General features: G+C 36.2%; 1 protein-coding gene across 1 annotated transcript in view; it reads right to left on the bottom strand.

Annotated features, from left to right (window-relative positions):
* Nucleotides 1-15800, bottom strand: part of LOC113246330 (multidrug resistance-associated protein 1-like) — an 85322-nt gene that overhangs the window by 36301 nt on the left and 33221 nt on the right. The window contains exons 9-15 of the mRNA XM_026486942.4: nucleotides 15134-15280; nucleotides 13268-13352; nucleotides 13108-13174; nucleotides 12599-12725; nucleotides 8433-8609; nucleotides 5201-5368; nucleotides 3221-3383 (exon numbers count right to left, since the gene is read on the bottom strand). Coding sequence (XP_026342727.3) covers nucleotides 3221-3383; nucleotides 5201-5368; nucleotides 8433-8609; nucleotides 12599-12725; nucleotides 13108-13174; nucleotides 13268-13352; nucleotides 15134-15280 — 934 coding nt within the window. The remainder of the gene's footprint in view (nucleotides 1-3220; nucleotides 3384-5200; nucleotides 5369-8432; nucleotides 8610-12598; nucleotides 12726-13107; nucleotides 13175-13267; nucleotides 13353-15133; nucleotides 15281-15800) is intronic.

Here is a 15800-nt window from a genome sequence, read left to right as displayed (position 1 = left end):
ACTCCCTGTCCAGGTAATCCTTTCCCCCTAAATCCCAGTAAAAATGCTCTCAGATATAATTTGAGTTTTCCCTACTATTTATACAAAGAAAAAAATGCCCCACAGGGACAGGCCTGCACCTCACACAGATGGGTACCAGGGCAAGAATATAAATGAAGGCCCCAAATACCATATTCTTAATTTTAACAGTAACAGATGGAACCAACAGGCTCATAAGTAAATTCTATTGCTTATCCTGACCAATACACCTTTCCAACGACCTGAATGCTAAGGTCCATGTGACAGTGTTTGGAACCCTGAAAGCTCCTCCGGAAACATGACAGTCCTGGGTGAGGTGGTCCCAGTCAAGGCCCTTGTCCCCCTCTCTCTGACTCTGTCCTGCATCATGTCTGTGCATACCTCAGCTCGTATGTCCTGGCTCTATTCACCCTAACCCCTCCAAGAAAGAAAAAAATTCCTCAGGCCAAAGAGTGGCAAATGCCAGTAGATTAGCCTGCCTTTGGGAGCATAGGACTAAGGAGCAAGTTCATGTCATCTGGGCAGAGAATTCTGGAATCCCAAATACCTGGAATGCTCAAAAAGTAAAAGATTGGAAGGGGACCCCTGATGGGCATAATCCCTTAGGCTCTTGACAAGAGAGGCAGCTAAGAAAGGCCAGAATGGGGACTCTCTAAAGCATAGAGTACAGTACTAGGTCATGCCGGTCCAGGTCTAAGGGCAGCACTGTAAGAACCTGACACTGGGGGCGCCTGGGAGGCTCAGTCAGGTTAAGCATCTGACTCTTGATTTCTGCTTAGGTCAGGATCACAGGGTTGTGAGATGGCGCTCCGTGTAGGGCTCTGGGCTCTGGGCCCAGTGCAGAGTCTACTTGTCCCTTTCCCTCTGCTCCTCCCCCCCACTCGTGCTCACATGCTCTCTCTTTTAAATAAATAAATTAATTAAATATTTTTAAAAGAGAACTTGACACTGAATGTAACCTGGTTTGAAGCTATTGTTTAGTGGGGTGTTTTATATCATCAAAATCTACTTTTGTCTTGCTCTGTGTGGCCCCTAAGGGAATTACACTACACCTGGCTGAACTTTTACAAATATTTTTCTAACATCTAGTATTATCATGTGTAATTTTATGACTGCTTTTAAAAAGCCTTTACGTTTTTTTATTCAGCATCCAAAAAAATCAAAATCCCAGAGATATTCATTTTCAAGAATGTATTATTCTTAGTACAAAAATTATCTCTACCTATCACCTTCCTTTATTTTAACAGAGAAGACACAATATCGAAGTCCTTAGGAAAAAAAAGTTCAATTTGCATTTTTTTTAACTCTGGCATATTTCTGATGCTGATATAACAGCCCAACTTCAAGAATTATACTGCTTTCCATTTGTTACCATAGAGGACTCATGTACATAAGAAGGTATACAGAAATAAAAGAGAAGGCATGATATTTGTTTCCAAAACTGGGGTTTTAAACAAGAGCAAATTCCACAACTTTCAAAAGATACACTGTTTGTAATTTATGGTAAATTAAATATTGAACATAAAACTTATGCATTGCTTGCTTTTTGAGCTATATTTTCCAAAGTAATACAACTTATATTTCATGTGGCCTTTAAAATAAATGGCCACATGAAAAATACACTGGCTCGTAGCATTCCAACTCATCCCACTGACTCCTGAGGAGACATACTTCCAGCAGATTCACCTGTTCAACAAACAGCTACAGAGGACCTGTAATGTGCCTTGCACGAGGCTACCTAAGTGCTGGGAATAGAGAAAAATGACAGACCACATTTTCATCCTAGGAGACACTCACAGTCCTCTCTTTCCCATGCATACAGTAAGCATAAATTATTACTTAGCCTGGCCAAGAAGGCAAGAGGATCATTTCTAAAATTGCTAGCCATTAAGAGAAGAGAAGGTGCTTCTTTTATTAAGAATGACCATAGCCATCTGATGATGCTTCAGATATTTCTGAATGCATCTACAAATAGAATACTTGAATTTAAGAAAGGAATAAAGACAAGAAATAAAAAAAAAAAATAGTGGTATATAACTAAAGTGTCTTAGCTTAGGTCCAAAAAAGAAACACATCAACAAAATCACTTTGGTTTTTGATTTCACAACATTCAAATAATAAATTGCACTGATCCTGTTATAAACTGGTTTCATATTTTTATGACTTTTAGCAGTGTAAAGTGATTAGTAGATACAAGTTTATATAGGAAATACTGAGCTGTAGCTCTATATTTCTTCTGTTACCCTGGAATTATGAAGCAGTTAACTGATTTTATAGTCATTTCTCAGTGGTATTCTGGAAAGTTATAGGACAAGGCTTGTAGCGGTCTACCTGAGAAAGCATCTACAGATTAAAAAAGGATGATGCCCATTACACTTTTCTTTTTTTTTAAATTTTATTTATTTATTTGACAGGGAGAGAGCGTGCACACAAACAGGGGGAGCAGCAGAGGAAGGGGGAGAAGCAGACTCCCTGCTGACCAGGAAGCCTAATGCAATGTGGGGCTCCATCCCAGGACCCTGGGATCATGACCTAAGCTTAACCGACTGAGCCACTCAGGCGCCCCCTACACTTTCAAAGATGGGAAATAACTGACCTCTAGAATACTAAGCTAACACTCGACTTCAAACATCCTTGTGTCTTAATTAGGTAAGGATCAAACCACTTCATTTACATAAAAATTTGTAATCTTAATTTAAAATGGTAGGAGTGTAACAAAAATTAGTAAGTAAACTCAATTGTTATCTTAAATAGTTAGACAAATATCATTCCCCTTTGTCTTTCCACAGATTCCTTTTCTGTTTGTTCGTTTCTCCTCCTCAGCATGCAGCAATATGTTTAAAATATTTATTACTTACTTGACATGGATTTATGCTTCCTGTTCTTAATTTTAAAGAAAGCAGAATGTTTTGACCCATTATATTCTAGACCCACAGTACAGCTTATAAATCATCTAATCTTTTATTTCATAGATGAACAAACACATCTTGGGGCATAACATTTTGCTTAAAATATCATAAATGAGGTTAATTTTTACCTGATGTGTCCCAATGTATGTTTCTTTTCTAGACAAAGGAAGGTGCCCAGCTCCTGACTTAAGCAGGATGGATGAAGAAAAATGCATTGTAAGAAATCACACAATTAATGGACTTTCGGAATGGCTAGGCACACAGCATCGTAGGCTTATTTTTCATTGTCTCACCTTTTTCTTGTTCACTGAAGGCCTGCAGCAAATTTGTGAGGTTTCTGGTTTTAGACAGCAGCTCCTGGTACGTTCCCATGTGTGCCACTCTGCCACTCTCCATTACAACAATCAGATCCATCTGCGGCAGAAGTGTGAGGTTATGTGTCACCAAAATACGAGTCTGAAAAACAGAGTGTTTTATTCCTTGGGTTACCAAAAAAAAGGCAAAAATAATCTGTTTTAAAGAAAGCTGTAGTCTCTCCTTTTTTTTTTTTTTTTTTTTTTTTTTTTTACTATTTCAGAGCGCAATTGTTGGTAGGTACCAGTTTAAGGCAGCATATGCCTATTTCACAATGATGATTATATGCTGTTAGACAAAAAACAGATTAAAAAAAAAGGTTACAAGTGTTTTAACACTTTGGTTCAGGTATTCCTCATTCATTAAAAAAGAATCAATTTCACAACAAATTTAAAAATTTCGTATCTATCATTCATGCTTACTTTTTAAAGGTCCTACAGCATTACAATAAAGTGTTTGATTCCAGTCATAATTCATAGTATTTATTTTTAAATCTTTGCATATTATTGTACACATACACATAGGATTGAACCAGAAGTTCTTATTTTGGGCTCATTTTAATAAGTAAAGATATTTATCTATTATTTACTTAGATATATACTTTAACATTTTATGCATTTATTTAATGTTTTCCAGAGTGCCTAATATTAACAAGTTTATAAATGCATATTATGAAGGAATGAGTATGGCTTTGTGGTCAGACAGACATTTTAAAATCTCTGCAGTTCTTTTTTTTAAAATTAAAGTACAGTTGCCCACGATATTACATTAGTTTCAGGTGTACAACATAGTGATTCAGCAACTCTACATGTTATTAAAACCTCTGCTGTTCTTTTTTTTTTTTTTTTAAGATTTTATTTATTTATTCGACAGAGATAGAGACAGCCAGCGAGAGAGGGAACACAAGCAGGGGGAGTGGGAGAGGAAGAAGGCAGGCTCCCAGCAGAGGAGCCTGATGTGGGGCTCGATCCCATAACGCCGGGATCACGCCCTGAGCAGAAGGCAGACGCTTAACCGCTGTGCCACCCAGGCGCCCCAAAACCTCTGCTGTTCTTAAGCTAAGCAACCTATCTCAAATTATTTTGAATCTCAAGTTCCCTCATAGTAAAACAGGAATAATGATAATACCTATTCAGAAACTTGCTATAAGAACTAAATGAACTAATTTAGTGTCAAACATGGTATGCACTTGGTAAATATTAATTCTCTTCTTCTTGGCCCTTTCACAAGAGAACTGAATTGTTACTGTTATGTTAATAATACCATAATTTTAAGTAATAAATAATCAGTAAAATTAATAATAGAAAATCAGTTAAAACAGCACATTTTATGCAAGTGCTATGTATGAAAATACCATTTAAAAATAAATCAAGTAATCAGGGGCGCCTGGGTGGCACAGCGGTTAAGCGTCTGCCTTCGGCTCAGGGCGTGATCCTAGCGTTATGGGATCGAGCCCCACATAAGGCTCTTCCGCTATGAGCCTGCTTCTTCCTCTCCCACTCCCCCTGCTTGTGTTCCCTCTCTCGCTGGCTGTCTCTATCTCTGTCGAATGAATAAATAAATAAAATCTTAAAAAAAAAATTTAAAAAAAATAAATAAAAATAAAAATAAAAATAAATCAAGTAATCAAGAACCAACTCATTTTGACATACAAATCCCCTTAGAGTATGGTACCAGTCTATAAGGTAGCAATCACACAAATTATTGTCAGAGTAAACTCGTAAAAAACAAACAAACAAACAAAAAACTTTTAAAAACATTCATTAAAATTTACCTGTAAAAAGACCAATATGACATTCCCTTTTTCATGTGAAATTTCACTACTGCAACAAATGAACAAAATATTGGAATTTCAGGCACAATGCTGTGCAGATTATCCTCCCCTTTCCCCCCCAAAATATAAGTGACACTATGGCTACCTTGTTTTTCAAAATACCCGAGGGCCCAATCACTTTCTCAAAAAGTTGCTTTCCAATATGAACATCAACTGCAGCAAAGGGGTCATCCAGGAGGTAGATGTCAGCCCCACTGTACACAGCTCGGGCCAGACTTACACGGTGCTTCTGGCCCCCACTTATATTCACACCCTGGAAATGGAGCAGGAGGAAAAAACCAAGACCAAAAATGTGTAAATCTCAAAGCACATGTAGTGACATCCAATTTCTCTTCTAGAGCATGGATAGAAAACAACTCAAGATTAACCCTCAAACCATTCTTTATTCCCAAATCCAATGGCCTACTCCCATCCCCTATCTCCAATGCTACTAACTTGTGCAAATTAACAGATATATCTACATTCTCTTAACTGCTTGCTCTCAAAAGTAGGTACTAGCAATTAAGGAGAAAAGAATTTCCAATCCCCTAACTCTGAAAAGTCATACCTCTGAAATATTAAATGAGACTTTTGCTGCCAACAATATACTGACACCAGTGATCATTTTTGAACTGACACATAGAAAATTGAGAATAATGGCTAAATTACCAAAGCAGTAATCACCATGTCCTATTTTATTCTGTAGAAAGATTAGTACAAGTCTTGTTGGCAAAAGTACAACTCTAAGAAGCAAGAATAAGGAATATACATCATTCTGTGTGAGAATTAAAGTCGAGATGTACAGCCACGTATAGAGAATTATGGGGCCAGGCCCAATTTACTTGATTTATTTTATATTTAGTGTTTACAGATCTGGCTTAAAAGCCCTCCTTGCAGCACAGAACTCAGCCAGCTACCTCTAATTGTAAAATGCCATTGCTTTTTTGCCTTTCTCATCCTCTGTCTACTCAACAAATACCTCCTTTGTATAACCATATTCTGGGTTCTATGTTAACACTTGGGATTCAAAGATAAATGAGACCGAGCCTCTATCATCAGGAGGTCACAGTTTAGCAGGGGAGATAGGCATGTAAAAAAATATATATATATAAAGTAATATGATACATGTGTGTGTATGTATGTGTGTGTGCATGTGTGCATGTGATTATAACAGCCCCCAACTCATGTGTGTGTCATGAGCATTTAATAAGATGAGTGTAAAACATTTACAACAAATCCAACACCAAGTACAGATGCAATCAACATCAGCTCTTATCACCCAATCACTCCTCTCTCCAATGCATGGTCTGCCTTGTCATTGCATATCCTGTGATTACGTAATCACCGTGTTTAAAAACCTGCGATGCCCACATCTCCTGCTATCATACATGAGCAACGGAGAATTCCTTAGTATAAATCTACAATACTTATGTTCTCGTATTAACTCATCCTTCAACCACTCTCCCAATACCATCTTCATGTGACTGCAGCCTGCCAACCGGACTAGCAGAGGCTGGTCACTCTGCTAGGGAGCCCATATACTCCCTTTTCAATTCAAAAGCTGTTCACTCCAGGAAGTCCTCTTTGAAAGCAATCTTCCACCCAGTGTTCCAAGTAAACGGATTCGGATTCGTTCCCTCCATTTTCCTGTCCTAGAGGTGCTCTATTTAGTCATCCCATTGCCAGAAATGGCTATACCCACATCAGTCTCCCTCACTAGACTATGAGCTAATTCATCCTTGCACTCCCAGCACACAGACTGTGTCTGACACAGGTGATTAATAAATATTAATAAAGACAATTGATAATTTCATTGGCAGAGATCCACTAGACTAGAAATCTCTTGAAGGCAGGGTGATAGCTCTCTTGCTCATCACTGTGTACCCCACAGCAGAATAAAGGCATATAATACATTAGTAAATATTTGTGGTCAATTGAAGAATGCCAAAGGAAAAGATAGATACAACTGAGGAAAATTCTCCATTTGTTATCTTGGTTGTCTCCAAAACAGCTATAAACAGATTGACTTCTGAAATATTCAATTACATGTTTATTTTAAAATATATCATCAGATTGGGATACATTTAATAATAAAAAGCAGAAGTTATAAAAGACAATAACATTTATGCCTATATTAAATACATACTTCATATTTTGAATTTTTTTCTTCTTTAGATTCTTTTTAGTTACATACTATAAACTATCTCATATTATTAAAGATTGCCTTTATTAGTAGAATATTCAATATGTATTAACAAGTTTGAAGAAGTCACATTTCTGCATAATTTTAGCTATGGTGCCATTTTGCCTGCAGGTAATGAAGACACCAGAAAAAAACACAGAAGTGAGGAAAAAAACTAAATCTATTTAATAACTTGAGAAAATACATCTGCAAAGTAACAGACTGTGAGCGAAGCCAACGTAACTCTACTTAAAAGGTAAATTTGGCCTCATGCGAGATTTTTAAATATGTCTACTTTCTATAATTTTGTTCTCTATTTTATTTATCAATTCATATAAGAGGACGATTAAACAACAGGGGGCCAGGGGGGAAATGCCTAACAATGCTACGCTGACTCTCTTTTCAGAAATTCAAAGCACTTGGCCAGGATTATTGACTCATCTTCACAGCACACATGAATCGCAGGCAGAGGCTGCTTTTGCATTCGTGTTTAATTAATGGAGATTTTAGTCACGGGTCGGAGATAATCTCTCGGGGTTCATGCTTTGGCTCACGCTATCTTGTTTTGTTTTGTTTTAACTCCAACACACGGGCAGCGTAATGACTATTCATTAATGCAACGAAAATAAAATAGAACAAAGACTATGGGAAACAAGATCCTCTTAGGCAAGAATGAGCAAACACGGAGAAGGCACATTAATGACAACATCGTCCCTGAGCCTCTTTAGAACCTGGGCTCTGTGCCACCACTGGGAGACTGGCGCTCTGTTGCTACTGTCCTAGGCGTGACTTTGTGCACAAGAGACACAGAGAAAAAAAACCCCACAAAACTATCATTCACTCATTAGATAGTGAACAGCATCATGCCAGCAATGAAAACAAAGTGCTGATGATCCAGTTGGTGGGCTTTCATTTCCCCATGCGGATCCTAACGACAGAATTTCCTGCTGATTTTAAATCTGTTTTCCAAATAGTCAATTATAGATAATTATTTGTCCTTAATATTGCCATCTCTTTCATAGGAATTCTGTAATGATTTTTTAAAATAATAGTTGTGTATGGCTCTCTAGGACCTCAGGAAAAAGACTATAAATATTTTATTAGCACGGCTGAATGGAGTTTTATTCCCGCATATGATAAATTATATCTTCCTTACTCTTTCTCCAATCTCAGTTTGATCTCCATTTGGTAACTGCTCCAAATCAGGAAGGAGAGCACAGGCTTCCAACACTCGCTCATAAAACTGCTTCTGCATGATAGAGCCAAAGAGAACGTTTTCTTGTAAAATGCAATTCTGAATCCAGGCCTGCTGGGCAACATAAGCCACAGAACCCTAAAAAAGGAAGAAATAAAACAAATACTTTTAACAAGGGAATAGAAAAAGTTGCATGTACCACATGTAAGGAACATATTCAGTCCATGGTTTTGCTTCCTTTTACTTTAAACTGAATTTTTAAAAAACTAGGTTATTTCTTAAATGTAAATATATTCTATTTACATGTTAATTTTATCTATGTTTAGAGGCCCCTTCAAATGAGTTACTTGGTGCTTCTTATTTGCTTTCACTGTAGTTTCTATCAAAGTTATTTGTCTCTGGTGGAGTTTTCTGGAAGGAGAGGCTGAATGTATTAGTTAGCTCCAGTTGCCATAACAAGATACGACAGACGGGGTTGCTTAAACAACAGAAATTTATTTTCTCACAATTCTGGAGGCTAGAAGTCTGACAACAAGTTGTCAGCAAGGTTGATTCTCCTGAGGCCTATCTCCTTAGCTTGCAGATGCCTGTCTTTTCCTGAGTCTTGACACGGCCTTCGCTCTGTGTGGGTATGTGTGTCTTAATTTCTTCTTCTCTGAAGAACATCAGTCATCTTGGATTAAGGGCCATCCTATTATATTTTAACTTAATTAACTCTATCTTCAAATACAGTCACATTCTTGGGATTAGGACTTTAACATATGAATTTGGGGGGAACACAGTTCAGTGCATAACCCTGAGCCTGGAGTGCAAGTTGTTTCTTTGGGATCAATTCTTGTGGAAGGAGAGAAGGTAGGAGGGTTGGGTGCATGGAGAAGTCGCACCGTGATCCAGATCCAACAAAGCTTTGACCAACCCTCTAGAGAGATGTAGAGTATTACCCATCAGAGCTGTTCCATGTTAGGCTAAACTGGCCTGGCTTTCGATTGTGAGGCCAGGCTGTTCTCATCAGGCCAACCCTGAAGGAGCTGACTTGCTGCACGCACGCCCATGCTGGGAGGCAAGCGCTTGCTAGACAAGGTATCTGGGTGGCACATCTGTATCTTCCACACACTCACTGCTCCTACGCTTCTTTTTTGATGATTTTAGGACTCCAAATGATTCCTGAATATATGACAGTCTACTGTATAATATATCCTTTTAACTAACCCTTCTTTTCTTAGAAAGGACCCACAATATTTGAACTAGACTTACCTTTCAATCTGCCCCATGGACTCTATCCAAACATTGATTTTAGAGAATTTATTTTGACTACTGTGTGCTGTATAACAATACAATATACTTAGAGTACTTTTTGACCTACGAACCTACGTATATGTATGTAACTATGAGCCTTTTGATGTTTCCAGGTACTTTAAAGATCAAAGATTAACTTTTAATTCTTTGTTGAGCACGTAAGACATGGAGTGGCTTTTGATCCCAAACAATATAATTCTGATCTGACTTGATCTTGAACACAAAAGTAACTGCTCTTGAATTGCCTTGCCTAGTGAATAACCTTTGATTAAAATAATATTAAATCAATTCTCCAGTGATAGAGATTTTGAACACTTCTGTATTTAGCAAGATAAGGGGAACAGAGGAAGAACACAGAGAAAAAGACTGAAGAACAGGAAAAATGGTGCAAAATATAAAACAGAAACTAAATACTACATTGAGAGGTAAAGACTTGATGTGCTGGTATGACTGGAGCTGAAGAACAGTTGATCCATTTTCACAGAGGTGTAAATTTTTCCTTTAATTTTTAGAATAATTATTATTTCAATTTCACATATGAATGAAAAGGTGTTTTTGTTTCATTTTATTCTTAATAATGACACCACAAGAAAAGTTTTGCTAATTCAAACACTGTCTTCCAAATCTCTAATGTTCCATCCAAGAACACTGAATACAGAAAACTCTGCATGGATGGTGCCTGGTGTGAACCTTTGAGAACAAGGGGACTGAAGGTTGAACGTTGTGATATATGCCTCAAAAAAATGCTCATGTGAAACCTTGAGGAACAGAAAGATAAAACACAAAAGCACCTTGTAAACACTTAGTGTTAAGTCCATTATTATTTATTTTTATTATTAAATGAGAGATGATAAGAATCACAGTTATAAAATTAGGATTAAAAATGTTTTGAGGGGTGCCTGAGTAGCTCAATCAGTTAAGCATCTGACTTGGTTTCGGCTCAGGTCATGATCTCCAGGTTGTGAGATTGAGCCCTGAGACGGCCTCCACGCTGGGTGTAGAACCCACTTGATATTCTCAAGATTTTCTCTCTCCCTCTCCATCTGCCTTTCCCCTGCCCTTCTCTCCCTCTCTTAAAAAAAAAATGTTTTGGGAAAGAATTTAGAGTGTGACACCTCTAAATTCCGGACCAAAGAACTTCCTGCCATTGTTCTGGACCAAAGAACTTCCTGAAGGACAAAATTGTCAATTATACTGATAGATACTATCTTTTCTCTTCCACAACTCTGGCTTAATATAAACAAAGGGTGTCCTCTCTGTCTTGTGATTAGTAACAGTTTTGTTATGATTTCTTGCATCACCATGAACATTTTCTTAATTTCAAACCCTCAAAGGTATCAGAAATAATCTTTAAATCTTGCCATGAGAGCTTCAACAATCATAATAAAGATAACAATAACCATAAAAATTCACAGGGAGCTAGCTGACTGTGCTAAGAACCAGGCTAGGTCTTTGCACATTAATGCATTAGATGAAATCCAGAATTAATAATGTTTTTATCTTGATCAATTCCTAATTATTTTTTAAGATCAAGTAAAAGGCTACCATCTCTCTGATCATTTTTCTAACTCTTCAGAGTTTGTTGTTTTTTATACTTTGATTCATTTTTTTTATCTGATTTAAACACCTCTCATAATTGATTTTAGTATCTCCCTCACGAGACTATAAACTCTGTAAAAAGAGGGGAATATCATATTCATGCCTGTTTCCCTTGTACTAATGCCGGACACATAATATGTGTGCAATAATTGCTCAGTAAAAATAGCTGAAGACACTAAATAAATGAAAATAAAGTCAATATGACAATCATATTTTTAAAGGATACTCACTGACCTAAGATAAGTTACAGTCATCTTCAACGATAGACAAATGACTGACAGCAATCATTATGAAGAACATAAAGGTACAAAGACGGTATACTTAAGGTTAAAATGTAGTGCTATTCATGAAGTATACTCTTATTAGATAAAGTCCCAGATATCATAGTAGATCCTAAAATAAGTAATAGTAATGCTGAAAGAGAAAAGAATAAAGAAAGGACTAATCATTAGAGGACTGGAATCAGGAAAGATATAAGGATATGAGGAAACACATATTATGAAGAAAAATTCAAGAATTAGAGTTGATTCTTCCTAGAGAGAAAAACTGCAGAAACTTGTCTCACATCATAGAACTGCTCCATCTTGTCAGAAGTGAGAAGGAGGGATTAGGTTAGTATTTTACCCAAGAGTTAGTTAAATCTAAGGAAAAATTCATTAGATAGTCTACTGTTTCAAAAAATAATGGCTGATTAAGAACCTGTTGAATTCTTATTCCTATTGACCTTTAAGAATAGAACAAAAGGCTTGGAGTAGTCCTCTCCATAGTCCAAGAGCTGAAATTTAAAAGTAAGCTATTAATATTATTATTTTTCTGATTTTTTTTTTCCGGGTCAAAGATCCTACCCTTGAGCAACAATAAGACTTCTTAGAAATGTGGCTGTAATTGCTTAGGCAACTTTGCAATGAATGATAATTAGAAACCAAATCAAATTAAAATATAAATCACATTAGTTTCTCTATAATTGGTTGCAATTCAGTTAATATCATCAAACAATTACCATAAGCATTCATAAACGATTCGCTAAAGTATTAGGTGCACAGAATGCTGTTACTAATCTATCCACAGCTAATCAATTTTTGTGCAAATTGAAATGTTTGCTACAAACTAGAAGTGCCCATTAAATACTTGCATCTTCAATTTAATTTGATAAATTCTTATTGACGCTAACCATGGGATGGCCACAGCCTACTACACTAGGAGATGTGGGATGAATGTATTTTTGGCTTTACCTTTCTTTGAACAACTCCTGTAAGTTTCTCCATTTCCCCCAGAATGGCAGAAAGCACAGATGATTTTCCAGATCCAACTTGCCCTACAACAGCCACTAAAGCTCCTTCTGGAATCTTTATGTTCAAGCTGCACAAGAAAAGAAGAGATAATATAGGAAGTTCTTGTTACATTTTTAATGTTTATTCCCAGATAAGTTAGAGTACCGAGCATCATCCTTGAAATTGTTGCTATTCATATGATACTACATTATTCTATGAATACCCAGCCCTCCAAAATGCAAACAACAAATGCTGCAGAGGAAACGGAGGAAATGAATAGAAAACAAGAGCGAAAAAAAAAAAAATCCATAAAAACGGAAGGTATCGTGAAAAGTTAAAAAAAAAAGTCTTGTAAAATTTAATGTATTCATCTTCTCCTTTAAAAATACTAAGAAATAAAAATATGGAACACTATAGAATTCAGTGCTAAAAAAATTTTTGTTTTTCATCTTCCCTAAACTGTGACTTACTTTTCTAGTACTGGAATCCCTGTTTTATCCCAGGAGAAGGAAGCATTTGTAAAACCAATGGCATGATCTGAAAAGAAAAATAAATACAATGGTGCCTTTTAGAGCCAATTATCTTCAACCTGGAAGTCAAATAAATATTGAATGCTGTGGAAATGCTGACCTCCTACGTAGTTTGTTTCAATATTTTGAGGATGAAGCTCCTCAGTGTTGAGAAAGTCTTCCAAACGATCCAATGATATTCTTGTCTATCGAAATAAACACAGACAGAATTTATTTGGAGGTCAAGTAGAACTTCAATTAAAAAGATGATTAAAAATTTGTGATGCAAATTGAAGATAGTGAAATAAATATTCAGCAAGCATAGCTTGAATTGTTTTAATGTTTATAAATAATTTCATTTCTAAAAAGAAAGAACGGCTTCAAGAATCAAAGATCAAACCAGATGTCATTTATGCAGGAAGGCATGAGAAAAAGAAACAAAAATTCCTCCTTAACACTCAAGTAAAGCCATAAAAACTAATTAATAATTATAGAAAGATAAGTTTTTAAAAACAACGTCAGAACTGTTGAATGAATTTGGCTTCTGAATATTAAATGATAGCTTTGGCAATAATAACACGGAGTTTCAGTAAAATAGCTACAGAAATGCTTAGCTACAATTAGGATAAATAAGATCAATTTTGTTTTCCTGAAACTGACTTACATGAAATCTCTAGTGCATTTTTATTCACTCTACGCTAGAAGACATCTATTGTTAGTGGATAAGATGTAACTGGGCCATGGTTTTGTTTACCAAGTGCATCATATTAGTATGCAGGGCTGCTTCTCTTTCTTTCCTTTCTTTCTCGTTCTTTCTTTTGATAATTGCTCTTGGTATTTATTAAGTGAAGGCAGAAGTGTACCACTAGGAGTTGGAGAACACTTTGAGATAGCAGACCTTTAGCTAGATTCTAATTTCAAAAGCAAAACAAAACTTATTCGAAGAATGGCATTTTTCTTAAGAGAAGAATGCTATGAAACAAGTGTTAAAAGCGTCACATCAACAGTACTTCTATGCCCTCTGTTGGTCATTATTAGTAAAATAACAACAACAAAAAAAGGTATGCTATAACAAAAGTGGATTACTTGGTATTCACTAATTATTTATTCAAATGATATACTATTATTACTATTATAATTTTAATATAATTAATATAATTTAATATCATCATTACTATTATAGTTACTATGAAGTAACCATAAGTTATTATTTATTCAAATGATATAAAAATTTAAAGGCAAATTTCTTAGATCAAAAAGCTGGTTCCAATAAGCCAAGCTTCATTTTGTTTACGAACTCAGACTTGAGAAAAAGGATTCAGTGGGGAATACCCAGGCAATCCAAACCTGACATTCAAAACATTTAACAGAAAATCTTGGGGCAGAGGATTCAAGGAACTCACTTCTTCACATACCCTGTGGTTTTAGCAGCTTTCTACTCATTATAGTGTTCAAAGAGCCTCCAGAGACTGGAGATTACAATAAAGGTAAACTGAACCAAATACCTCACACATGGTTTGCTGGCAGAGTGATATTAGCAATGCACTTGTCTCCCTGCTTTATTCATTCAGTACAGATGAAATGCTGCTGAACCCTGGGAAAACATTCATATCCAGTTCCATGCAAAGCATCACATTAAAAATTTTTTCAACTGGAAACAGAAAATGAGCCTTTTGATGACATAGTGTCTGACACCAGCTTTTAAAAAGCTAAATAAAAGAAACTAATTTTTAGCAAAGAAAACAGTATCTTATATTGAAATACTTAAAAGTCATTTTGATAGAAAAGCATAGGCAAAGAAGACATGATTCCTTCCATTCTTTAATGTTTTCTATTACTCATTAATTCAGGGAGATAAATTTGGAAAGCAGTGTAAAACAACCACAAAAAGTGAAACCAATAATGAAAAAAAGACAGATATAAAATGTGCAAAACCACAGATTCCAGTAGATGAATGATTCTTAGTTTAAGCATATTTTGGATGTACCTGGACCACAGCTGAGATCACCATTGGTAAATCAAACAAAGGAAGCCTCAAAATATTAAACAAAGACATAGATGTGAACACTTTGGTGGCTGTTAAAATGTTTCCTTCATCCAATAAGAAATAGATGCCAAATGTCGCCAGGGACACCTGAAAAATAGAGATATGTTCCTTCCTTCAATTACTCCATGCTAACAACAGGATGAGCTAAGGTTCAAAAAATTAGGAGAAAAAATTTAAAACCTTTTTTATTGTTGTTTACCAAAATTCAGTACTATACAGTACTATTGCTGAAGAATATAAATGTTCAGTACACTAAAATATACAGACCATACAATCGTATATCTTAGACCATGGCATCCTTGAGACCATGTGGTCCAGCTCCCTTCTGTTGTAAGACACTGCGCTCTTACTAGAGTTACTTCTCCCATTTAAAATGTATACTAATTGGGACACCTGGGTGGCTCAGTGGGTTAAGCATCTGCCTTCAGCTCAGGTCACGATCCCAGGGTCTTGGAATTAAGTACTGCATTGGGGTCCTTGCTCTGCGGGGAACCTGCTTCTCCCTCTGCCTCCCACTTCCCCTGCTTGTGCGCGCTTTCTCTCTCTCTCTGACAAACAAATTTAAAAAATAAAATAAAATAAAATGTATACTAATTCATCTTTTTTT

Source organism: Ursus arctos, unplaced genomic scaffold (assembly GCF_023065955.2).
Source record: "Ursus arctos isolate Adak ecotype North America unplaced genomic scaffold, UrsArc2.0 scaffold_4, whole genome shotgun sequence".
NCBI classification, from domain to species: Eukaryota; Metazoa; Chordata; class Mammalia; order Carnivora; family Ursidae; genus Ursus; species Ursus arctos.
Note: the sequence above shows the minus strand (reverse complement) of the source record. Positions and strands in the feature narration are given on the sequence as shown.